Source organism: Aulostomus chinensis, chromosome 14 (assembly GCF_037954235.1).
Source record: "Aulostomus chinensis isolate RoL2024-O1b breed Wild chromosome 14, RoL_Achi_v1.0, whole genome shotgun sequence".
NCBI lineage: Eukaryota > Metazoa > Chordata > Actinopteri > Syngnathiformes > Aulostomidae > Aulostomus > Aulostomus chinensis.
In genome coordinates this window covers 17,412,882-17,439,851 of record NC_141333.1, presented here as the reverse complement: position 1 = coordinate 17,439,851, position 26,970 = coordinate 17,412,882, and the positions used below count along the sequence as shown (strand labels likewise).

At 42.0% G+C, this 26,970-nt stretch overlaps 1 protein-coding gene and 1 pseudogene across 1 annotated transcript in view; one reads left to right on the top strand and one right to left on the bottom strand.

Annotated features, from left to right (window-relative positions):
- unc13a (unc-13 homolog A (C. elegans)) overlaps nt 1-26,177 on the bottom strand; it is a 50,019-nt gene extending 23,842 nt beyond the window's left edge. The window contains exons 1-21 of the mRNA XM_086223581.1: nt 25,867-26,177; nt 20,897-20,926; nt 20,697-20,796; nt 16,622-16,739; nt 15,796-15,919; nt 14,278-14,348; nt 13,962-14,016; nt 12,874-12,903; nt 12,165-12,360; nt 11,203-11,322; nt 9,086-9,904; nt 8,172-8,265; nt 6,788-6,834; nt 6,535-6,613; nt 5,106-5,111; nt 4,851-4,925; nt 4,540-4,759; nt 3,217-3,444; nt 2,807-2,948; nt 2,142-2,311; nt 1,943-2,058 (exon numbers count right to left, since the gene is read on the bottom strand). Of these exons, the coding sequence (XP_086079707.1) occupies nt 1,943-2,058; nt 2,142-2,311; nt 2,807-2,948; nt 3,217-3,444; nt 4,540-4,759; nt 4,851-4,925; nt 5,106-5,111; nt 6,535-6,613; nt 6,788-6,834; nt 8,172-8,265; nt 9,086-9,904; nt 11,203-11,322; nt 12,165-12,360; nt 12,874-12,903; nt 13,962-14,016; nt 14,278-14,348; nt 15,796-15,919; nt 16,622-16,739; nt 20,697-20,796; nt 20,897-20,926; nt 25,867-25,888 (2,862 nt within the window). The 5' untranslated portion in view covers nt 25,889-26,177. The remainder of the gene's footprint in view (nt 1-1,942; nt 2,059-2,141; nt 2,312-2,806; nt 2,949-3,216; nt 3,445-4,539; nt 4,760-4,850; nt 4,926-5,105; nt 5,112-6,534; nt 6,614-6,787; nt 6,835-8,171; nt 8,266-9,085; nt 9,905-11,202; nt 11,323-12,164; nt 12,361-12,873; nt 12,904-13,961; nt 14,017-14,277; nt 14,349-15,795; nt 15,920-16,621; nt 16,740-20,696; nt 20,797-20,896; nt 20,927-25,866) is intronic.
- LOC147249983 (uncharacterized) lies at nt 17,850-19,191 on the top strand (annotated as a pseudogene).
- Nucleotides 26,178-26,970: the final 793 nt, after the last annotated feature.

Below are 26,970 nucleotides of genomic sequence, written 5' to 3'. Positions count from 1 at the left end.
TTAAGTGCAGCAATAACTGTGGTCATTTCTCGGTTAAGGTTCAGCTAATATGCTCAGCTGAGTAATGGGCTGAGTAACAGGTTCATAAAAGGCTGCGACTGGTCTACAATCATCAGCAGTCATCCACAGAGGGAGAGAGAGCGAGAGAAATGAGTTTGATGTTTTTTGTGTTGGAAGTACTCTTTATCAAATAAGAGCAAAGAAAACTTCCCATAATATTGCAAAGGTTCCATAACGAAACTGAAGATAATTTTCCTGTTTGGTATGGAACACTGAGATGACTTAGCAACAGCTGCGACGGACTGGCGACCTGTCCAGGGTGAACCCCACCTCTCACCCAATGTCAGCTGGGACAGGCTCCTCCTTCCCATGACCCTTAACGGATAGGTGGTATAGAAAATGGATTGATGGATGGGTGGACTTAGCAACAGGTTAAGTCACTTTTGTGGTGTTTATGCAGACATTCTTAATTTTGCAAAAACTAACATCAACCAAAACTTGCTTAACCCTGACCTTAAACCCTCAGCATCTTACCAATTGAGGGCACAACTTTTACCAGATTATACATCCCCATTTAACAGCCCTTCGTCAGATTTGTGTCCCCAAAAGTTTCTTACAATAAGTCACACTCACAAACACATTAAAGGAAATATAAGTGCACTTCAAGTAAAAGTAGGAATTGTCCAAAGACAATTCCTGCAGTCATACCTTTTATTTCAGGGATGCCATCAGTGTTTGTATTCACATTCAGAGACCATTAAGGGCTCGAATGTATTGTCAGCATGCAGACCAAAAATGCTGCTACAGACGTAAATAAATACTCTGACATTTTGAGAAATAGAATAGCACAGGTATGAGTCCTTAAACATGGAAAAAAGTTAGCATCTTTAAACCTCTGATTCCCCTTTCTTGTAGTCACTGGATTTCTTGAATGGAGCTTTTGGTTAAAAGCCTGAAATAAGGTCAGAGGTGAGCACAAGATGAAGATATTTGAATGTTTGGTTCAATGGCATAAAATATCTCAGTAAATATTGCACATGAAAACAGCGGAGGCTAAAAAGTAGCTCAAAAAGACTGTAGAGACATTATAATAAACATGGAAGCATGAAATAAGAGGCACAAAGCCAGTTGTGGTGACACTGAAGTTATATGTCCACGGTTTAGTTTGTTCATTGCAAACCAATAGCTGAGTTCTGAAAAAAATCATAAAAGTGGTGTTAATTTCTGGAGAAAACTCTACTGAACCAAACATGTCTGTCTCATTAATGTTTGTTTCAAACAGAGACCATTTTCTGTGTAATAATCCTAAATCAAATGTAAAAATCGTTTGGCTTTCGGTTGTGGGAACACGCGGCGATGCCAACTTCTGGGTTGGCAAACAAAACTGCGTCATCCCTTACATCCTTATTTTCATGCCTGTATCTTAGATAAGAAGCTACCTCCATCTAAATTTTGATATAACATGTGAACATTAAAGATGGGATTTTGTGACATTTAGACGGAGCCAAGCTTTTCTTCCTTTATTCTAAGCTAGGTTAACTTGCTGCTATGTAACACTGAACAGTTAATATACAAACATGAGTGCGGTGCAGTCATTCTGGGTAACTGACAAAAAAACTACAACCAAACACAAAAAAAAAAAAAAAATTGGCTAACTATTCCTTTTTTTGCTTTAGAGAGTACCTTATGTAAGGAGGGAAAGCAGACACAAGCACAAAACCATTAAAACATGACCCAAACAGACATCCAAGTTGGCCTGAATATATACTGGCAGTTTCAAGTTTAAATGTTACATAATTCTGCAAAGAAACTAGTCAGAGAGGCAGCTGGAAATTTGGCAGAGCAGTCTGGATATAACGTCTCACAAGATGCACTCACTCCAGTACTTCAAGGCTCTATATAAGGAAAGTGCTTGAGTACATGAACTAAGTTACTGTCTTACCTCATGCAAGCAGGTGTACTGAACGTGATACGGTGCAACCGTCTCCTCTCCCTTGATCTCGACATTTATGTGCATGCGGATAGCTCCAGAGACAGCAGATTTGTCCGTGCGCTTATCTGTGAACAGCAACACAGATAAGTGAAGGTGTTCACAAAGCTGCTATGAGGAACCGTGGGATCAGTGCCGTAGAGGAGCTCACCCAGGTTGTACCACACGTCCATCTCTCCGCTAAGAGTGCGGACCTCGATAATAGTTTGACCCAGGAAGTCATCGGACTCCCGTTTGAACTTCTGCTTCACACGGGACTTAATGTCATCGTCCTCATCCCACACTCGCACTTTGATGCGGTCCGAGGAGTTGTGACATTCACTACAAACACACAATTAAAGAGTCAACAACAATAACCAAATATCCCCGTACTGCTGTAGCTACACTGGCAATTCAGGAAAACCAGAGGAGGACAATCAGCACATTGAATATGAAATGTTTTAAACAATTAACAATTATATTTGAAATTCCTTCAATCAACAGTGACCAAATATGACATTGGGCCTAAAAGTTTTAGTTCAGTGACAGAGGTCTATGGTCTATGTAATAGCTTTTTTCTTCTGGAAATTGCAGTCAGACTTAGAAATTCCCCAAAATGGAAGTAATTTACAAAGATCATTTTGTGTTTAGTGACATTTACATCTCTTTTGTTTGTCACAGCTTATTTTCTGCAGAATACAGTGTAAAAATCCCACTGGCTTTTGGTCAAGGGAACCCAGAGCAATGCTAACTTCCTTGTTGGTGTAAAAACACCCTGCTAAACCTTATTTCACAAGTTACTTTATCGAGTTAATAATGTCCTAGGTCTCCACTCACAAATTGAATGTTTCTTCCCAGACAGGGTTGAGGTTGCCATAGATGGTTTTCGTCCTCTTTTTGGTCTTTCCCACCTGGACGGTGACATAAGGGTCGCTGCTGCCTGTTTTATCCTTGGCTTGTAAACCTTGGGCACACAGCACTAAAAAGAGGAAGAGAAGGCTAAGCTGTTTCACCAGTGTGTGTGTGTGTGTGTGTGTGTGTGTGTGTGTGTGCGTGTGTGTGCGTGTGTGTGCGTGGATGCAAACAGATGCCTCTTAACTCATCTGATCCTTTGCTCTACTACCCCACAAATGCCAGCTTGCCTCTTTTTATAGACACAAGCGCCTGACTTCCCCTCTGACTTTGATGTTAACAGTGTTGACCAGTTTCAATCAAATCCAGCACGGTGACAGTGAGTCCGCTCTTACCTGTGATGCTGATCTTGGCTGACCATTTAGAGGTGCCATCAAGCACGCTCTGTTTGATCTGCTTCATCTGGGTGACATGAGTGGACTTGGGGACAGTGAACACTTCCTGAATGAGCTCGAAGATCTCAGGTTTGTTTCTTTCACGGATCTTCATGCGGTCCTTCAGAACCATGATGATGTTCTGAGTTCGGTCCTCCGCACCGTGTTTGGAGCTCTTCTCTGCTGCCCCTGGTTAGTACAAGACAGAATAAAATACTTTATGTAACATAGAAGCTGGACAAGGGAATTGCTTGGGGATTGTAGCTGCTGTGCACTTACTACCAAACAAAAACACAGCAGACATATTTTGACACTGCAGTGGTAAATTTAAATCTGGGGAATTCAATTGAGAAAACAGAACTAAAGCAGAGACTGCACAAATGTTGGCTATATTTCATGAAACTTTCATTTACAGAGTAAAAGAGAGGTTGAAGGCAACAAAAGACGAATGGCTTTTAATATCCTCTCAAGGAAACTGGGAAAATAAATATGGAATGGAGGAGGAGGTCGATTCCCCAAAGCAAGGACACGAAGGTACAGAGAGTTTAAAACAAAAACAAATGCTTGTTTGAATGGAAAAAAAAAAGTTTCTTTCATGTAATTAATTCAAACTAAATCTGTATTTCTAAAAATAATCACCTAGACGATGTAACGATTTAGCATTCGTTTTTTCTTAGAGTTGAGAAGTGTTGTCCACCACCGCACTGTAGAAAATGCTGTATATGACATTTAACTTCATTCATGTAGATGCTAACGGGTGATTTTCATATACTGATATGTCACCTGATGTAATAACGTGACTTATGTTTTGTATCTTGTATCATTACAGTGATCAAATTCCGTGCACATGAACTATCGTGGCCAAGGATGTGCTGTAGTTATCTTAGTATTCATGAGCCATGAGGGTCCAAAGGCTTCGTGGGGGTTCAACATGTCAAGAAGCATCGAGAGGCTGCTGAGAGGAAAGCAGGAGCAGATTGTTACACAACATTTACAGTTTCCATGCAGGGATAAAATGTGTTTTGTGTCCTTGAGCATTCAGAAAGCGTGTCATGTATTTAGGAAAGCAGGTTTGAACAGACAGAACTACACACTACACACATAGCCCACTCACATTCAGACATCCCTGTTTATGCACCTACACACTCACGACTATAAATGAGATTCAGATCCTTTGTTCTTTTTGTACAGATTAGATTGTTTTTAACGTTCTCTCTGCACACGTGTGAATAAACCAGCCTAAAGCTAAAAGTGACTCATGTTTTTCTGACGTTTATTTCTTACTTTGGAGACAATCGGCATTGAGTAGATCTTGACACTTCTCGTGGCATTTCACTCCACACTCAGTGCAGCGCATGCCCTGGCGAGCAATACCCCACAGCAGTCCTTCACACTCGTAGCAGTAGGTGGGGGTGGTGGCTGTCCACACCTCGAAGTTGTGTGGGGTGGTGCACGAGATGGGATATATGAGAGCCTGGAGTGTCTTCTTATACACATGACTCTTCTGTGATGGGAAATATGAGAGAAGTGAAAGTGTTTTGTAAATGGGGACTTACTAGATGATGTGAGGTATTCTGATTTGAACAAGTACTGACCAGCTCTTCATTGTGCAGCGTGCTGGATGTCAGCGCTGAGGTGATGCCTGCCTTCCTGGAGTTCTGAACCAGAGACTGATGAACACAATATATCGGGAATGCAAACACATCTGGGTTTGGTGTGGATTGCATTTAATGTCTATTACTGCAAACTACGTCTGCAGAATTCATTTTAAAAGGGTGATAAATTTGCCGGTGAAACACAAAAAAGTGAGCATAAATGTTTCTAGAGCAAACAGTGCTGCTGTTACTCACCATAGCCTGAGGCAGTGAAGTGGAGGTGGGAGGAAAAACAGAGAGGGTTAAGATTAGAAAAACATAAAAATACAAGAGAGGATGAAAATGCAAATATTGAGAATATCGATTGGGTATTAAACAAGATTTGATGTCCACAATAAAAACAAGATGTCAACCTATAACTAAGTGAAGGGTTGGTATGACAGTTGTGGGGGGAGGGGCAGCTGCAGCCAGACTCAAGTGGGTGATCACACAGCATGTGTTCGGCTCTCCCTCAGCTCTGCCTGGTCAGACCAATAAACCTACAACCCTGAGATCCTGAGTGTGTATGCCTCCACCACAAAGACCGATCGTGGCTGTCGCTGTGTGCCGACAAGATCAATTCACACACAGTCATCTGAGCTAAATACTAATGTGATGAGGAAAATATAGCAGGTTTTAACAAATTCAGTTGACTGGAAAGCCCTGTTCTATTCACTGATACGCAGCTTTACAAGCTACTTGCAACTTGTGTGTGTGTGTGTGTGTGTGTGTGTTCCTACTGATGTTGTAACACTAAAGGGACAGTAAGTGAGTTTAAATAATATCAAATTATTTCTTAGTGGCTAAACTAAATACAAATTCTCTACAATATATGGGAACCTTTATTTGGAACAAAAACCCTTTTGAAATGTTGCCAAGTTGAATAGGGGTCTCTTAAATTGATTAGTAAACCGATCAATGTAATCGATTAATTTCATCGTTCTTTCAGCACATATCCTGATGTTTGTCAAAATAGTGGCTCCCATTCTTACCTTGGCCTCTATGTGGATTTTGTTTTTAAATCAAATTTTAAGAGATCTAAATGTTGTTGGATGATGAAAATGGAAAAGCTCCTCAACTTTTCAAGCACATCCAAGAAAGACTTGAAAGAAGCTCAGAAAGACCAAACTGCTGAGCAAATATCCTGGAAGCTCTGCAGACTGTGTACTTCAAATCCTAATCTCATATGGACCAGTGGATTTGATCCTGCCAACTTTCATGGGGTTAGAGGGCAAACCATGCTTTTCACGTTAACTCAGATTACAGTATATTGAAGCTCATGTTTCCAGAAGTTGACAGAGCAAAGCTCTTTACCGTTTAACGCCTCATCAACTTATGTTAGGTAAAAAAAAACAATGTCCGACTAAGACAGGTGCAACAGAATAACAGAGTAACCCCTCGTTCCTGTGTACGACCTGAAACTTTAATTTAGAATGATTTCAATCAGAAAAACTAAAAATGGTGCACATAAACCAAGCTAGTGTCGTGTATCACCTTCAAGCAGGATGACGCAAAGAACCAAGCAATGATGTAGATAAAATGAAATAAAAACAGGAGGAGGCTGGCTGCTGAGCTGCAGGATAAATGAACTGGAGAAATGTGAGACAGTTGAGGGGACTATAAAGAGATTAGAGCAGAAACTCACCAGATCTCTGACCAGAGGCATAGCTTTCCTCTTCCTGAGGTCTGGCATGCTGTCGATGCTATAAAGAGCACCACCCATCCTGTGGACAAACCATGCACATTTATTCAGCAACTGCTGTTACCCTGAACCTTTACATGACAAATCAATTAAGTGATATCACAGTTGAGGTTAAGGACATTAAGGGTTTGCCTTTCAGTTGGTTAAGTTATAGATTTCCAATGACCACAGTAATAGCAGCAGCACGGTTACTTACCCTGCTGATAAAAGCAGAGAGGCGATACCAACACTCTCTCCTCGTGCCTGTGGAGGAAGCGCAGGATGAGATGGAAAATGCAATGAGAGGAAAGCTGGGTGCCATTAGAGCAATTGCAGAAAAATTGTGAAGCTTCCTACAGTAGCGCTTTCATATTATCATAAACTTGCGGCTGTTACAACAAAGACTGTAAGTGCTCCCAGAACTTGTATATGAATAATACAATACAACATATGTGGGAGAGGGAAGAAAAAAGGGAACAAGAGTGGTAGAGCTGAGTTGTGTCTTTCTGACTGTGTGTTGGCATTTGGGAATAATATTATAAGTAATTTATTGCCATGTGGCTATTCATGTAATCATTCTATCTGGCCAGTGAAAGGCATGGTCTTTGCCTGCCTGTTCAAAGAACTACAGAGTCCTGGAGTGGCCATAGAGGGAGAGAGAAAAAAAGAGAATATCTATCTATCTATCTATCTATCTATCTATCTATCTATCTATCTATCTATCTATCTATCTATCTATCTATCTATCTATCTATCTATCAAAACATATATATACACATATATGTGTTTATACATATATGTATATATATATATATATATATATACATATATATATATATATATATATATATATTTATATATGTGTATGCAGACATATTTGTTATTTTTAAGCATAATAAGAACTTGCTCCCTCAATTAAGTTATATTGTGGTCACAAGATACAAGTTGTCCCCTCAATTTTGTTTGTATTTTACATTTTTGAACAATTGGCCATTAAATTAAATTGAGGGAACAACTTCTATCTGGTAGCCTCAAATAATATTTTGAGGCCATATTTTCTCTTTAAGGCCACTCCAAGGCTGTGGAGACACAACAGATACTCAGGTCACATCGATGCACAGAAATAGTCTTGCTTGGTTTAAAAAAATTACACTTAGCACGCTCACAAGGTACACACAAAATAACTGAGGTTGTTTAACACACTACTGGCCACACCCACCTGAGACTCTGCTCCGGCTTATCAGAACCGACTACATGCAAATCGCTATGAGGATGGCAAACAACTGAAAAGAAAATAATGACATTGCAAAACAATACAAGGGGTAAACAGAAACTATCAAGTAAACACAGGACAATATAATTCACAACAAGAACTGGGGAAAATGATGGATCATCCCACAAAAGTTGAAAATAAAACACACTACAGTAGGGCATGCAGGGACTGACAGAACAAGCTCAAATAGTAGACTAATGAATCAAAGCAGGATAGAGCAACACCAGAGAAAACTTAGTACCCATTCCTGTGACTGCAGGTATTCACCTGGGATGAATGCACACTCAGATACACACCTGTGTGCACAAGGATACACTAAGAAACACACCTCTTGCAGTTGTAGTCGCACTCTGCTGAACAGTCGAAGCCAGTTGGCTTTGGCTCTGGCAGGACCAGGTTCCATGATTTCCCTCTTAGGGAAGCTGAAAATGGGTTCAGGTTCAGTATGTGTTAATATACTTCAGTAGCTAATATATTCAACGTAGAGTTCTAATGGAGTGATTAGGCAGAAATACATTCAGGGAGAGTTGAAAAAAACTTGTCTTATCAAAAGGAGTCTTTACGCAAAGATGTCTTGAGCTTACAAACATGTTTGCTTCAATTGTTTCCAATTCCGGAATGCAGAATGAGCAAGCTACGTTTAAATAGCTTGAAGCTAATGGCACCCAATGACCACCAAAAATGTCATTGTTGAAACTGTAAAGCACATTGTCTGGTATAATCCACTTCTCCTTTATCAAGCTGTATGGTGTGCAAGTAAAGTAGTCAGCTTAACTGTGACTAGCTAGGCTAACGTAAGCCATTTTATAGGCCCTAACATTATTTTTACTGGTTAGTGATTACTAGTCACTGGCTATTTGTTATTTTCTTGTCTTGGTTTGAAACTACCAGACATGAGCGCAGACAAGCGAGTTTTTAACCTGATCATGCTAGCAGGCTGAGCTCAGCACTACTGTGAACAAACAAGCTGTGAGGATTATCATTTCTTGTTAGCTCAAATCAAAATAATGGTGGACCACTGAGCATACAGCTGGACATAGAAGATTGGAAACTGACATTTCCTGGCACTTTTATTCTTTCAAGTTGTTAGTTATTGGCCATAGTTATTAGCTTCAATCTAAATGTGTCTCTTTGTATTTTGGAGTCACAGAGGTGTAATGCAGCAGTGAACAAACATCCTTGTGTGCTCAAGGAACTTATTTATGAGTACTTGCTGTATGAAGCTGTATAAACAATGTTCACCTTGGAACAGGAGGCTCCTCTGTTTTCTCCTCAGGAGCTGAAGGGGCACTCTCTTCTACTGAAGGCTGCTCAGGTGGCTTAGATTCCTCCAGTGGCAGCTCAGACTGTGGCTCAGACTCCAGGAGCTCTGTATCCGTAACTGGAACCTGTGATAAAGTTGCAGGGGTTGATGTAGTAGTGGTGGTACATAAGTCTTGCTGGGTGGGTGCAAAGGGTGGAATGGTGGGTTCTGAGCCAAATGGGGGCAATGTATCGTCATGTCCTGCTCTGGCTGGAGGTCCAGCCTGAGCAGCACTGGGGGGTTGGAGCTGATCATTTGGGAGCCGTTGATGCAGCGACTCCTGCTTCTCCAAAGGAGGCCTACTGGAGGACAGACTATCCGATGAGGGCATCAGGGCAGGGGCTGTGCTTGTGGGTGTTGGGATGTAAGGCGGCTCCTGCTCGTCACCAAAAGTGTCATCCAATGGGTACATATCTTCATCTTCCTCATATGGCATCTCCTCTTCATCTTCATAGTTGTACTCTCCTTCCTCCCCATACATTTCTCCCTCTTCTTCATCATACAACGCTCTGTCCTCGCCTCCATCTTTCAGGTAGCCTGCCTCATCACTGTAGACGCCTTGATTGTCCTCGCCATCCCAGCCTGGGGAATCCTCTTTGCCGTAGCTGATAGAGGAGTGGCACGAGTGGTAGGAGTCGTTTTCATCGTAGAACTCCGAACCTCGCAAGCTCTCGCCGTCCTCAGGAACAAACTCCTCACTGAGCTGGGAGCTGCCTCGACTCAATTCCCCTGACGAGGCATAGCGGCTGTCTGTGGGACTGGAGGAAGGATACAGACAAATGTTACATAAAGATACCAACACCAGTTTAAAAGTAAACAAGCTGAGCTCCCAGACTTGATAAGGAGTTTGGCTGTTACAGTGACACTTAAGGAACTTGATTTGCGGTGGCGAACCGGTAGGAAAGGGAAGCAGAAGGGGAAGGTAGATATGAAACTGCAATCAGAATATTTTCATCAAAACACACTCATAACAGGTTAGTACAGACACACAAAGTAATAGAGAACAGACACCATATAAAACTCCCTCCTTCGAAATCTAAGATTTAAATAGGCCCTTTCAAATGAAAGAACCTGGAGAGGTTCAGCAGCCTGTTAGAATAAAATCTGTTCGTTCAGATAAATGAGTGAATATCTATTCACAATGATTAACGAATGAAAGAGGTGATGAGTAAGATTTGAGACATGCAAAAAAAAAACTCTTTCACACACACACACACACACATGTTTATTGATGACAGTCATGTCGTTTCAATGATGTGTGGGGGCAGCAGGAGCAGCTAAGGAGAGGGGGGCTTTTGGCTGGGAGTCACGGGGCATTAACACACAAATGAATGGACACAATGAATCACAACACCCCTGTTTTTTGTCACCGCACAATGTCTCTTATATAATACAAAGACTTACACTGACGAATGCTTGCAATAAGTTCCTCAAAATATGTATCTATTAGAAAAGAATATTAAAAAAAAAACAATAAAATGAAGAGCAGATGAATATAATCTGTCTGGTCTCTCTGCTAGGACCCCACTGTTTGGACAGAAGCCCTCCTGCTTTCTTAGAAATGAAACATTAATGTACATAATTAAGAGACTCCTAGAGTTACAAAGGCTCTTCTTAAAGTCTCACATACAGGATGAGACTGTAATAACAGGCTGCCATCACCACAGATGTACACTCGGACTCTTCCACAACCTCTGAACAACCAACCTACAATTAACCCCTCTGTCTCTGGCTGTTAGGACATAACACACACCTCTCACCCACACACACACAAATAAACTGACACAACTTATAGAAACAAAAGATGAATATGTGATGTTAATTTGTGGCACTTAGTTGTAATTCCTCACCAAGTGCACAGTAAAGAGAGATGCAGGACCAGTAGTTTTCTTTTAAAATATATAATTAACATATACAGAGGTGAGGTAAGAGCGCATGCATGCAAGCACAGTGAGCGAAGGAGGACGGGACAAGTCCACCACTGACGTCACAGCGAGACGGAGTCACAGGCTGGAGCAGGAGGAAGAGGAGTTGGAGAGGAGGTACAGAGACCCACCTATCGGACAGTGAATGCCTACTGTCTAGAGAATACTGACGACTGGTGCGCCGGCTTGACCCTGAGCCTGAGTCGATATCGCTGCGCCCGTTGGTGGCAGAGTCTAAACTATCATAGCGTCTGGTAAGAGGAGCGGGGAAGGAGGTTGGGGGTGGGGGAGGGGGAGAGTTGGAGAGGAGCATCAGTAGAGCTCAGTGCAAATCTCTCAAAGAAAGCTCTAACCAAACTGAGCCTCAAGCACTGCCCGATTGAGCCTGCGCACAAAGACCTCTGGCTGAAGGCATGAACTAGTTTTACTCAAAGCTCTCTCACTTTCTGTTGCTTAGCAAAACAAAATGATAAACTACCTTTGAAACATTTATTTTCTTCACAAGATCACATGGGGTTTTTGATGCTCACACACTCAACATGCACATGGTAATGCAGGCACGCGCACACGCACGCGTGCGCACGCACACACACACGCACACGCACACACACACACACACATACACACACACACACACACACACACACACACACACACACACACACACACACACACACACACAAAGATAACCATGAAGGCCCACTTCATACACAACCTGTATACAAGAGCTCTGCACCGCCTTGTATACACTGAGGCCAGGGTTATTCTCTAGAGGGGGAGAGCACAGTGGGACAGCATGTTACCATGTACAACAAAGTGAAACAAAACAAGGCTGCAGGGGTTGTGCTGTCTCAGGGCTATATGCTCACTGCACAAACTTCAAAGTGAGTTATTCATACAGGAATTTTCTATTTCAGATGGGTAGAGTGATACCACATTTTCACCATTAAACAAGCATGTTCCTCTTGTGTTTGATCATCTGTTCCACCAAAACATATCCTTTAGATCTGACGATACTATTTTAGTACCCGACCATTTCATTATATACATAAATAATCAGGCTACATTGTGACGCGGTAGTAGTATTTGTTACCTCATGGCTCTGTGGTCATAATCCATCTCATGGATGTCATCATTGTAGGAGTGTCTGTAGTGCTGTTGTCTTATGGGATACTGGTGCATGGAAGCGTTGGGTTGGGAGGTGGTGTAGTAGGGAGGTGGTATGCTGTTACTGGTCTCACTGCGGTAGTCGCTGTCCCTGTCATCCACAGCGCTGTCAGGGTCCTCATCTGTTCACACAGCACACGAGAGGAGGAGGATTGTTCAGCAAACCCTTCATGCAAAGTTTTTTTTTGTTTGTCTTACTACAGATAATAACGGCAAATATCAGGTAACAGCCAAATCAGTTGTAAAATATCGGCACATCAGATATCGGCAAAGAACTCCAATAACGTGCATCCCTTCCCTTGTAGAGACATTATTAGTAAGTTGCAGCTATCATACAAATGTTATGGAACAGTTGTAAAAGCACAGCAATATTTCCAGCTTGAACATGCTGCGTAAAGGGGACTCATGATTGTAGGTGCGGCCCTCTGGTAGAACCTTCACACTTCTATTTCCAGGAGTAGAGTCGTGCTTTCTCCCCACTACTCAGTCCCTGTCACCTCTTGAGGAACAAAGTGGTATTAAAGTCAAAAAGCTAGCCATTTCAGGTGCTTACATATCATCCCATTAAACGAGGCATGAACAATAAATAAACAATTGCTTCAAGGCATTAGCATAAGCGGATCTGAAGAACTTACTTTGATGATCTCCCCACAGACTCCAATTACCTGTAAGGAAATAAAGAATGATGAAGAATCCAAATAAGGTTTGAAACATATCAGCTGTCCAGGTGTTAGGCAAATAAACAGGTTGAGATTTTTAGTTTTTGTAAATTATTATCGAAAATGTCAATTTGAGTTTATATGTCAGGTGGCGCGGTGGTGCAGTGGTCAGCACTGTCGCCTCACAGCAAGAAGGTTCCAGGTTCAAGTCCTGGCTCCAGCACAGGATCTCTCTGTGAGTCTCCATGTTCTCCCTGTTCCTGTGTGGGTTCTCTCTGGTACTCCGGCTTCCTCCCACAGTCCAAAGACATCAAGAGGGGACGAGGCTGATTAATACTCTAAATTGACTGTGAGTGTGAATGGTTGTCTGTCTCTATGTGTTGGCCCTGTGATGGACTGGCGACCTGTCCAGGGTGAACCCCACCTCTTGTTGAAAGCTGCTGGGATAGGCTCCAGCCTTTTTATTATTCCTTAACAGGAATAAGCGACAGAAAATGGATGGATGGATGGATGGAGTTTATAAGTCTGCAGATGAGTATGTATACGTATGTGTGTGTGTAAATAAAAGGTCTTGATGATGCTACGTAACTGCTCACACACCCTGCACATACTCAAACCCCTCCATCTGATTTATATTTTACACCCCTGTCCACCTGCTCCTTGTGCCACCGTCATCATCATCATCATCATCATCATAATCATCATCATCATCATCAGCAGCAGCAGCAGCAGCAGCAGCAACAGCAGCGGACAGACAGACAGAGCGACAAGGGAGGCAGACTGCTCCATCTGACAACCCAGCGTATGTCAGCTTACATTTGTCACACATCTAGCACCTATAAGTCATACGAGCTCCTACGATTCGCCACATCAGCTTTGCCCTCTCCCTCTTCCCATCTTTTGCCTCATTTATCAGGCTAATTTCAGCATCCTGTCTACTTCTGTTCTCAGTGAGTCAGGGCGACAGAGTGGGAGAGAGGGAAAACAGGAGGCATAAAAAGGACACCGCAGGAGCCATCGCAAGAGGAGGTGGATGGAGAAGTGGCTGGCCTGCTGATACTCACAACACTGAGTGGACGGTGCATGGAGAGGTCGTTCCTCTTCCTCTTGATAGGCATACTGAGGATAAGAACACATCTCAGATAATACTGCATTACATTATATTACATTACATACATATCTGCAGCTGGTTAAAACACTGAGTGACTGGAAAAAGCTTTCTGCCATTATCGACGGCCAGAGTGTGTAATTAGCAACCATGGAGGTGGGAAGAAAAAAGATGAAGAGAGTTAAAGGAGAGGTTACTTGAAGTACAACTAATGATACAGATACAGAAATATCGACGTCAGATGAGTGAAAGCGATATAATGAAGTTCTTACATCTTGATCCCTCATGGCGTTAAGTTGTTCAAGTTTCTTGGCCCAGTATCTCGCCTCCTCCTCTGGAATGTCTGCAGCAAAAGCACTGATTGTATAGTCACACACGATAAACATATTCAAAGAAACTATGATAAAATATCATCAATATTAACAATAACATCATGATAATAGCATAATAATTTGCAAATTACTTCTCATTCATTAATGTAATTATACTACTAATCTACTATTTGGCACTACTACTTCTACTGCACTCATACATCCATCATGAACTTTATAAGGCAACTGCTGCTAACCCTGGGAGGTGTAGACATCCTTGCACTTCCTTACCTAATGTATGTTGTTGTGTTGTTGTTGTGTAACCAACTGTACCACTCTTTGCTCCCTTAATTGCCCACCCCCCTCCCCCCACAGAGATAAAGTTTTCTGAATCTGAATCTATAATATGATATTATAAAGTCAATATAGATTTTTTTTTTATTTCTTTACATGCACTACATTGATCAAATTTCATGACAATTAGTTGCTGCGATGAGCAAAATATAGTAATAGTCGTACATAAAGTAAAAGCGCTAAAGGCGGTACTAGCAGTCCCTTAGTAGAAGCAGCTGTGCAAACTGGTAATGACAGCTGATGTACTACAGCAGCAGTAGTAATAATAATGGCAGTAATTATTTTTTGTTTATTTGTGAGTATTAAAATAGGAATTCAAATACCAACAATTAAATATATGAAAAGAACCAGCATTTTACACCAGTACAATATAATGCAACCCAATTCTGCAGCTCTGTCAGGAATCCTACTCTGACCAAGTTTTTTTGTTGACATAGACAAAAGGGTAATACAATTATTAAGGCTGTAGTGAGCAATGCTGATGCTCTAGTTGCACTACACTGAAAGGCACTATTCTTCCCCCCCATTTCTGGATTTAATGTGGTAGCCAAAATATTTGAAACCTCAGTCTAATGCTCAATGCCACAGCAAACTAGAAACCTCAATAACAGGAAATTATCATATTTCAAGTATACATTCATTGTATCCTAACCATAGAGATAAGTAATTGTGTATGATGAACCTATTTAAAAGATGAATTAATCTTTTGTTAAATTCATGGATATTAGATGTAAGAATGAAAGCATGGGTTGCAGATTTTGCTAGCTGCCATTTTTCTGCAATACTAGCAAAAATGTCATGACTGGGAAATGTCTTTATTTTAGCAGCTTTTGGTGTCATATTAAAGACCAATTGAAGGTGAGATGTAATACAATGCAACATCTCTGCTATTTTATTTTTTTTGTTATTTAAAAAGCTAAAAAAGCAAAAAATAATAGAAATGCCTTTCACTATAATATTCTTCAGCACAACTGCAAATAACAACCTCAGTCATAAAAGTGGGGAAATGAATATCTTTCTGACAATGACAAACAAAACTGCACAATATTATATTTACAAAAGCAGAATTTAAAGCCGAGAAGTTGTACTGGATCGCATTTGACTGAGCGAGTGTGCAGGCCAAACCTAGTGGCAGTTCAAAGCGGGTGTCCAGGAGCAGCCTGTGAAAAGTTGGGTCTTTGGTTCCACAGATCTCATTCTCAGCCATTATCACATTGGAGTCCAGGGTCAACCACTGACCCGGACCCTCCTGCAAAGGAAAGAGGAAGACAGGTGGAGGAAAATGGCGATGACAGTGCTTGCTCTCAGGTATCTGCTGAGTTTCACTGCAGCCATTCTGGCCTGTCATTGCAGGGGAAACAACAAGGAATTGGTGACATTCATTTTTACTCTATGTATGTGTTTACTGGTGATGATATGTCAAAGTGGTTACTGTGAAAAGGGCCTATTGATGTAAGTTAGCATCGACATCTGTTATCTCAGCCAATGGGATCTTTATATTGGATTTCAAATTATTGTTAAAAAATAAGCTCTGTGGCAAATATCTGTGTTTTGTTACACAAATCTTCAAAAATGACTGCCAGTTTTATGATTTTTGAAGCATAAATGTATTTATTAGAAGCAGAGCTAATCTTGGGCTGTGAAGAAACAACATCACGAATGCATGACTTCAACATCATCAGAACTAGACTTTACACTTTTGCTGTTCTCCCCACGTTTGGCTACTTTTTAGCGACAGAAAGTATGATAGTTACTGCCATATTTTCCGCAAAATGTTAACTATCTGAAGCTTTTCTTCACCACAGATCCTATTTCAGGCATTTAACTGAAATCCCATTCAAAAATTGCATTGTTTGAGACAAGGGAACTGAATATTCAACAATGTCCAGGTTTTATGCATTTGTGCAATGTGTAGAAAAGGTGAAAGACAGAAAAGAGAGATGTAGAGTACCTCATTGGACTGCCGTATGCTACGCAGGGGTATCCATAAGGTGCCCACCATGGTGTCCCAGATCAGCCCTTTATTCCACACCTCAACTGTCAGGCCCAGGTCCAGCCTGTTTATTTCACTATTCAGCAGAACGAGGCAGTAAAAGACAGGGGAATAAAGAGTGAAAAATGAAAATATGTTAAAAAAGAGAGAAACAAATCCAGGGTTACCTCTAATCACCAGTGTTTGACCAGAAATACAGTCAATGCCATAAGGAACTGCACTTAAATCTAGCGATGGATGAGCGACATGATTCAATAGACTGAGGGAAATGACTCAGTCAGCATGAAGATGGAAAGAGTAGGTGATTGTCAACTAGGCTGCCTGCAGGATATATAAGGCACCACACACAAAACAATGGCAGAGACCGTACGACAATCAACAGTGTACTCTATACCCTTTCTCCCAGCACACCCAAGTCATACATATAAGAATATAAGATATATATAAGATATACAGTATATATTCTATGAGCGTCTTGCAGCACAGATGAACCAGCTTCTAAGGGGATGGGACAGACCCAAAGTGGCAAACCCAGGGCAGGACAGTCCTGATCATGAAGGACCTCCAGAAGGTCCCCATCCCATTCAACTACCGACCAATAACCTGCCTCTCCACAACATGGAAGCTCTTGTCAGGTATCATCGCGGCTACGATAAGTAAGCACGTGGCTCAATACATGAATGGGGCTCAGAAAGGAATTGATGCTAACACCCGAGGAGCCGAGCACCAGCTACTGGTTGACAGAGCAGTCGCCCAAGACTGTAAGAACAGACAGACCAAACTGTGTACCGCCCGGAATGATTTCAAGAAAGCCTACAAATCAATGCCACACACATGAATACTAGAATGTCTGGAACGGTACAATATCAAAAGTAAACTGAGAGCCTTCATCAGAAATTCAATAAGGATGGAGAGGATGACCCTTGAGGCCAAGTCAAAGCCAGTAGCCCAAGTTAGCATCAAGTGCGGCATATACCAAGGAGATGCACTGTCATCGCTGCTGTTCTGCATAGACCTAAACTCCCTCAGTCAGATCATCACAAAGAGTGGTTATGGATACTGATTCTGAAGCGGAGCAACAATCAGCCACCTGCTCTACATGGATGACATCAAGCTGTATGCCAGGAATGAGCGAGAAATTAACTCACTGATCCACACTACCAGGATCTACAGCAATGACATAGGGATGTCTTTTGGATTGAACAAATGTGGTTGGATGGTACCAAGGAGAGGCAAGATGATCAAAACTGAAGGGGTTGACCTACTAGAAGGAAATATAGGTGGCATCCATAGCAACTACAAGTACCTTGGGATCTCACAGGCTAATAGAAACCACGAGAAGGTAGCAAGGAAGTCAACCACTGCCAAATACCTCCAGAGAGTAACGCAAGTACTGAGAAGTCAGCTGAATGGTAAGAACAAGGTCTGAGGCATCAACATGTACACACTGCCAGTCATGAGATACCCCACTGGGATCATAAGATGGCTAAAGGAGATAGAAGCCACAGATGTCAAGACTAGAAAGCTCCTCACCATGCACAGAGGGTTTCACCCTACATCCAGCATCCTGTGGCTGCACACTAAGCGGAAAGAGGGAGGATGAGGACAAGTGAGCATCAGAGCCACTGTCCAGGATGACACATCGAAATCCAAGAGTACATCATGAAGATGGCCCCTCAGGATGAGATGCTCAGTGAATGACTCAGACAGCTGAAACCCAATGAGAGTGAGGAGGGAGAAGGGCAGACATGGATGGACAAGCCCCTGCATGGCATGTACAACCACCAGATTGAGGAAGCGGCTGACATGAAGAAGACCTACCAATGGCTGGAACATGCTGAACTGTCAGACAGCACAGAAGCACTCATCATGGCAGCACAAGAGTCATAGAGGCCAAGGTCTACCACACCAGATCAGACCCAAGCTGCAGGCTGTGTAAGAATGCTCCTGAGACAGTCCAGCACATAGTAGCGGGGTGTAAGATGCCAGCCACAGAAGCATAAATGGAGAGGCACAACCAAGTGGCGGGGATAGTGTACAGGAACATCTGTAACCACTATGGACTAGAAGTCCACAAATCCCAATGGGACATACCACCAAACGTGGTCGAGAACAACAGGACTAAGGTGCTGTGGGACTTCAGCTTCCAGACAGACAAACAGCTACTGGCGAACCAACCGGACATAGTAGTGATGGACAAACAGCAGAAGAGGGCAGCGGTGATAGAGGTCATACCAGCTGACGCCAACATCACGAAGAAGAAACATGAGAGATTGAGAAATACCAGGGGTTAAAAGAACAGCTAGAACAGATGTGGAAGGTCAAGGCTGACTTGGCCCCCTTGGTAGTAGGAGCTTGGGGCAGTGACCCTCAAACTGAGAGAGTGGCTCCAGTAGATTCCAGGAACAACACCTGAAACCTCAGTCCAGAAGAGCGCAGTCCTAGGAACAGCTAAGATACTGCATAGAACCCTCAAGCTCCCAGGCCTTGAGCTAGAGGATGACACAAAACCCCCCCTACAAGGGTGACACACACACACACACACACACACACACACACACACACACACACACACACACACACACACACACACACACACATATATATATACACACATTGAGAGAGAAGGTCAGAACAAGCTAAGACTTGTAATGTGACAACAGATCTGACTGGAAGATCATCAGATCACTTAACATCTCGTCGTCAAACAGTGTGTTTTTCCAGGCCCACTGCCTGTCTTATCTGAGACCTAATAATAGCCACAGCTTTGATATGAAAATGCATCTCTCTGTTTCCCTGGGACCTGAGGATATAATCTGGCAAAATGCTGAATGTTTTGCTTCTTTTTCTTCAAAAAAAAAGAGGGTAAAGAGGGGAAGGGGAAATGAAATGGGGATGCCGGGGTGAAGGAGAGAGTGAGGGATTTGAAGAGAATGACACTGCCTCCGCTGAAATTTGTAGTTCATTTGAAAAAAAAAAAATAGTAGATTAAACATATAAAAAGTTAAATAGGTATTGCTTGTCTTCATTTATTTTTTCTGTCAGGTCACCTCTCTTGAGTTTAATGGGGAGAAATCCTCCAGACTGAATGTGTGCTGGAGGTGTTATGTCATCATCTCACTCTTGAAAAGGAGAGAGAATGAAAAGTAGGAAGAAAGGGGGGGGGACTCCTGGTCACAGCTGGCACTGCTGTGCTCTTGAGGCCACATCTGCTTGATTGCCAATGATAATAAAGTTCCCACACGTTATTTCCATATCAATCTTTTATGTCTCACATCTTCATAGCTTTGTGTCTACGTGAGAGCCAGCCAGAAGTCCATTAACTCCTGTCTCTATCTGCCAAACTGCACCTTCTAGACTGTGTCCAGTATATTTCAGTTTAAAGTACAAACAGCAGAAAAGTAAAAGTGCATTTGACAACATTTAGAGAAACGATCAAAACAGATTTTAAAACTGCAGAGTCAGAGCCAGGAGGAAAAATAGCTTTCAGGAAGCCAAAACCCTCGCAGCTGGTTAGCTTAGCATAGTGAACGACTGTGGATGGGAAGGTCAGCATTCATCCAGCATTCATCCAGCATTGCTAAGCTAATGAGCAGTATGTTGGTCTCTGCGGGTCTCTAATCCAAAGATGAGAGAAGGGTATCTATCTCCATGTAGTGCATTTCCCAAAAGGTTGCCCTGTTTTTTTTAGCTAACTGTCTCTTTCCTTTGACTAATCTAATGGCCACTTTCATGTCCACATATATTTTAATGGTCTGTATGCCCGCCAGGCCACTGTCTGCCTAATTCTTTCCAATCTACAGTTTCCTGCTTGAAAGAAGTAGGAGATGATACAGAACACATAGGAAACAACGAGGGAATTGTCTGAAAACCCACCAAATACCTGTTGGAGGTCACATGACAGGTGGTCTTTACAGGTAAAAGCAGTTAGAAGGAATGTAAGATGATGATAAGGGAACATGTAAACAACTCTGCACAGGAGTGGTGAGATAAAGTAGGCTGAGGGTGTGGGAGAGGACATAAAAGCACTCACAACATAAAGTCCTGTTCCCAGCATGGCTGACTGCCACGCACCGCAATGGTTGTGCTCTTAACATTCTGCACCTTCAGGGTCACGTACGTGTTAAATTTTTCTGTAAAAAAAATAAACAAACAAAACAAAGAAGCTTTGGATGTGCCAGTGCACATGGTGAATAGTGGGGAGAATAAATGCTTCCGCAGATCAGAACTTACCTTGTGGTCCATCAAGCTTTCCTTTCTTCACTGCAAAAATATCAAGAAAACAAAGCATCAAGCACAGTGAACATGTGGAAACCATCTCAAATGTTGGAGTTTTGTTCTGGTTATATGATCATCCTAGTCCACTAACTATTTCCAAAGGTTTTAACATGTAAGTGCTGCAGAAACTACTCCATGAATGCTAGTTCACAGTGTCATATGACTTTAACCCACCGTCCAGGCAGGCCTCATGATTGTACGGTTGGATGCTCATTGACTGAGAGCCGCATTTAGGGCAGTGGTGTCTGTTACGGAGTGGGTCATTCTTTGTCACTTTTATTAGAGGGCCTATCTCTTCTGAATGCGAGCGCATATGTAGTCCAGCATGACTGACGAAGGGTCAACAGGAAGTAGTGGATAAAAGACTGAGAAGCACTGTGGTTTGTCAAAGCCAGCTGATGAGGCTGCTGCTGCCAGCTCCTCCATGCAGGGACCTCTGGAGATACCAGACAGACTTTTTAAACACAGTGACGTCAAAAGTCTATTCATTATTCATTCAATCCTGCACCCAACCGATTCCCAGCGTCCCTATGTTAAGAAGTAAGGTTTTAAAATTCAGAGCTCTGTTTTTCAATCCCGTCTGCTCGCTTCTTTCCATTGATATCGTCGAGAAAAAAATACAGGAAATAGGCATCATTTAAGAAATCACTGAGCATGTGTGTTTACCTGCAAGGAGAACGCCTCTATAATATATTACCTGGAGTCAAACTCTTTACAGCAAAAAAGCTCCCACTTATTCAATCAAGGAAAGCATAACTATGAGGCTTGGGGTACTGTTAGCAGCACCACATATATTAGAAAAACAAACACAATCTGAGTCATTCTCTTAGTCAGTGACAGCAGAGCAGACATGATAATCATTGTGGACAAACTGGTCTAAATATAGCATCACCCCAAAAGCCCCCCCACCCCCCCCACCCATCAACCCCAAGATCATGCTTATCACTTAAATGTCTCTCTAATTGGTGAGTCAAATGATATAATGAGCATTGGGGGGTAAAATATGTGCTTATCCATCAACTTCAAAGTGAAATCTTGATGTTTTTGCTGCTTACGGGACAGTCGCACCCACAGGGTGATCAGGTTCATTTACATACAAGCTCTGACGCCTCTAAATTCCTTATTTCTTTGTTTTAAATATAAGCGATATACCACAGCTTGCCAACAATCTCACTCTCTCTCACATACACTACCATCTCCTTGCCACCAGCTAGTCATCAGTCCTCTCCCACCCTCAGTCAATCACTCACTCCTATAAGCTCGCCCTGCCATGTGGCAAGTGTGCACGTGCGCTCTCTTTCTATCTCTTTCTCTTGTGCTCCATTAATCTCTCTGTGCATGCAGGCACAGCGAGCTGCATCCCCAACACTAAAAATAACCACTTCAGTGTGACAGGGATGGGGGGTGCCGGAAAGGAGGGTGTGTGTGTGTGTGTGTGTGTGTGTGTGTGTAGAGGTTTGGGGGGGGGGGGTACTCACTGCTCACAATCATAAGCCAACATCGCTGCTGTTACAGCACAGCAGAGGAAGTGAAGGGACTGGGTGAAAACCCAACATTACATGCTTTCAGTGAACGCCCAGCAGAAAATACTGATTCTCTGTAACAGCAACAGCAAGATCTCATTTTCTCCCTCTTCGCTGAGGAAAACTAGATAAACAAACTCGCTCATGAACTGATGCAGGGGAGCTGAAGGGGCTTTTATTTCCTGAGGTTTTCCAGTCAAGATGCTACATCCTGTCCATGTCTATTCTGACAGATACGATTCAGTCTGAAGTAGGATGATTAAAATTCCCCCCAAAATAGTCCCTTACGAGTGAATAAGGTAAGCAAATACTCATTCAAACTTCCATCCATCCATCGTCATCTTCCGCTTATTCCTACACATTAAGGGTCGCGGGGGGGCTGGAGCCTATCCCAGCGTCAACGGGCGAGAGGCAGGGTTCACCCTGGACAGGTCGCCAGTCCATCGCAGGGCCAACATAGAGAGACGAACAACCATTCACACTCACATTCATACCTACGGTCAATTTAGAGTATCAATCAGCCTCGTCCCCAATTGCATGTTTTTGGACTGTGGGAGGAAGCTGGAGTACCCGGAGAGAACCCACGCAGACACGGAGAGAACATGCAAACTCCACACAGAAAGATCCCGCGCCCGAGCCGGGACTCGAACACGGAACCTTCTTGCTGTGAGGCCACAGTGCTGACCACTGCACCACCGTGCAGCCTTCATTCAAACTTATTATTGTAATTAATTGGAAATACTATACAGTGTAGAATGTTGAGGACATGCACACATTTTAGTAGCTGAAAAGGACTCTGTTTCGCAAGATTTTATTTCAATGCATTGCAACTTGTTAAACTGGTAGACTGAACTGTTCTCTCAGTTTGGAACAGTTACTTAGTCTTAAAACATCTATGTTAATGGAATCTTTACTTTCACTTTTTTCTTCTTTTAAAGTACTGGTCGAAACCTACAAAACAAATTATTATTATGAATCCGTCATGAGACACGTTCATAAGAGAAACTATAAAGTACAGTACTGTATCGACTGTATAATTCCAACACAATTGCTCTTTGCCTCTTACAATTTACAGACCCCCGGTGACCTTCGTCATCATTGCAGTTGCTGAGCAGAGTGTTTGAAATGCTAATACAAACGGTAATAAGGCACAGAATTAGCCAAGGACTTTTTCTATCGAAAATGCAAGTTACTGACTAGTTTTGCAGAAATGTTCCACTAATGATGTGAATACATAAGTAACCACCTCTAAATGGATGTTTGGATGAGGCTGTGACGAGAGAAAGTGACACTAATGAGGGTCTATCTTTATTGCTCACTGTCTTATGAAGTTTCAGAACGTGAATTTCCCTACAGGGTGAAATGTGTCGTAGATCTGAGTAACTTCGCAATCTATTGTCAGCGACAAAAAAATACTGTCACCAACGATGGAAGAAGATACACACATCTGCGATCAGGAAACTGCTACTGTAATGTGCATCGGCGGAACTCAAGCCTTCCTCATCACTCTCTTTATCTTTCCATTGATCTCGCACTCAACATATTATCAGTATCAACTTAGCTTAAGGTCAGTTCCAGGGTTTAAAGAGAAAATCAGAGTTGCTATGACAACAAAGCTTGAGGACAAAAAGGGAACCTCCAGTGAGCCAGAATATAAATCCTGACGTCCGTGTAACCTTCTCCAGCTCTGGTGTCAACAAGCTAGCAGCCTCTTGATGAGCTCTACAAAGCCTGCCCCCAGCTCTTCCTCTGTCTGAGGGAGCCAGTCTTTTTTTTCATATTTTATTCATTGTTCCTTGATAAATAAGACATCATATATCTGCAATTCTGAGCAATTGGCGTGAAAATCTTTCATAGTTTTAAGCTAAAATCCGTGTATTCAGTTTGGACCTCTTTGGCCTTGAGTTAATGAGACGGCAAATTCGATCTGTTATCAACATAGATGATGGAAAACTTTCCTCACCTTTAAATTGCAACTTGATGACTTTATTCTCATTCTTAATAAAACTTGATTTTGATAGTTATACATATAAGAAAGGGCTGAAACTTTTTCTAAGCAGGATTATTGACACAGTTCAGATCAAACTATTAGTAACAATGAGAGTAAAATTTGTAGAGGAGAAATCAAGACTTGATAACTGAAGATTGTTGTGTTCTTCTGGCAGGAGATCCTGATACAAAATGTTTAGGAAAATCCTCTTAACCAGTTAAAACCAGTATATTGCTACATCTTTGACTCTGAGCGACAGTGAACGTCTCGTGAGTGAATCACTGCTCATTCACATTTATTTACCAGCATCTTGTGAAAAACTTTTAATGGCTTTTTAGCACCAAGGAGGGAAATTTTCACGACATCCCCCAAACTTTCTTTTTTTTTTTTTTTTTTCAAAATTTGTTTCTCAGTCCTTATAAATTGCAAATTTTCAAATTCCATAACTTTTTCAGAATTTTCATTAACATATGACCCTCCAAAAATAAGACATTTAAGGTTGACTTTCTGTTTTTTCACTTGAAAATATATTATACTGGAAATATATTGAATTAATCAGAGCCTCTGTAAATATGATATATATTAATAGTTACAGTTTATCCTTCAATACATACAAAGTCACAATAATTTACATTTAGTGGACGTTAATACTGATGGCTACAGATAGACAATAAACTACTCAATAAATTAAGAAAGACAAGCTAATCTCCCATTTCTATTAATTCACTGGCAAGTTTGTTTGACTTAACATGCAAAAGCGGTACAATAAAAAAAAAAGTGAAGTTTATACGGAAAAAAACTGACCATCTTAAACATATATAGTAAGAGAAAAACAGAAAACTTGGGCATATGGCCACTAAACACAGCTTAAAGGAAAAGCCAGCGTTAAAAGAACTGCTCGGATAGAATTTTTATCTTCTGCACCCGATTACCAAGGGAAACTAAGAAAAAAGAAACATTTCAGTATACAAAAAAACAAGAGTATTCCAGATGATTTTAATCCCAGAACCATACTGGAGGGTTTGAGTCATGATATGAAATGGAAGTCCCTCCAGCCTTGTGAGGCAGGAGCACCCTGCCAGTGGATTACGGCTTGTTTGGGGGTGTTTGACAGCTGCTGTCAGGAGAGTTCACCTTAAATCGATCGTGATGTGTCAGTGCCAGCCGCGAAAATGATTCGGTAGAATCTGTCAGGGTTGAGTCACGGTAAGAGATTCGAAATATCACCGAACGCGACGGCAAGTGTGTTTCATAGAAATCGCCATTCATTGACGTGCATTCAGAAATATTGATGAGTAGTTATTAACACCGGCGGGTAAAACCCCTCTGAAGCTAATCAGACTCGAGCTGAATGAAAAGCTGGCGGCAGCAAGTCGAGCCACAGAGATTTGAAGTCGTAGTTGAACTCTTACCTCCAACACACAGCAATGACATCTCTTTAACGCGCCTTTAGTAGTGCCCAGCCTCCTTACTCTGTTCCTTGATGGAGCTAATGTGGGGATGAGGCGCTGGGCTGGAGATGCAGCCGTCGCTAGCAGCACCGGGGCCTGGCAAAAACCGTTCCGCCGGACATGAACACGACTCTTAACTCTTCGAGGGTGAACGCCAGCGCCGCAGTCCTCCTCCTCGTCTCTACGGCGTGTCTAGTCTCAACTGTAGCCTCTTTTAACCCCTCTTTCTCAGCTCTCCACTCCCCAACACTCAGCCATCTTGTTCAGCTTCAGCACCACCTCTGCGCGGACAGCTCTGGCCCTGACGTCACAGCGGCGGCGGTGATGAGCGAAGGTGGGGCGGGGTTCCTCAAACACCGTATCACTGCTCACTCCCTCTCTCTCTCTCCTCATATTCTTCAAAAATGATGAAATAAGGTGGAGGTATCTGGTGACAACATTGTGATGTTGAATTTTGTCAGCTGCAATTACAGGGAGCGCAGTAAGGAAATGGGACTACACGCTCCTGAGTAACGCTGACAAGTGAGTCATTTAAGAACTTGTAGTCGTGTTACCAGTAACTCATCGACAGGATCCAATTTTACTTCTAGATATAGCAATTGTGAACTTCTTCTAGGGAGTGAACAAAGTCAGCCTATTCTACAAATTTCAATATCAGGACTTCTTTCGCAGTTCCGTAAATAACTTGAGATGCCAATCAAAATCAAGCAATACTTCTTAACTCAATCATGTTGCCTGAGCCTCTCTGTCACTGAGAAAATAAGTATTTCCCACACCGATGACTGAGGCTAAAATTAAAAAAAAGTTGATCCTTTTAACTCTTAGACCCTATTTTAGTTAAAGAAACAAACAGTGATACCTTAAGGAATTCTTTGGAGTGTAACTCGATACTTTCAAATGACAATAATTTAGGGAGATTACCTTTTGAAATGAATCGCCCAACAATACCAACAAACTCTCACACAAGAGAATGTAACTGAATGTAAATATATTTATTGGTTTATACTACAGTGTGTCACTGTGTCTGTAGTGACCATAAATAATGCCAAAAATGGGAAGGAAGAT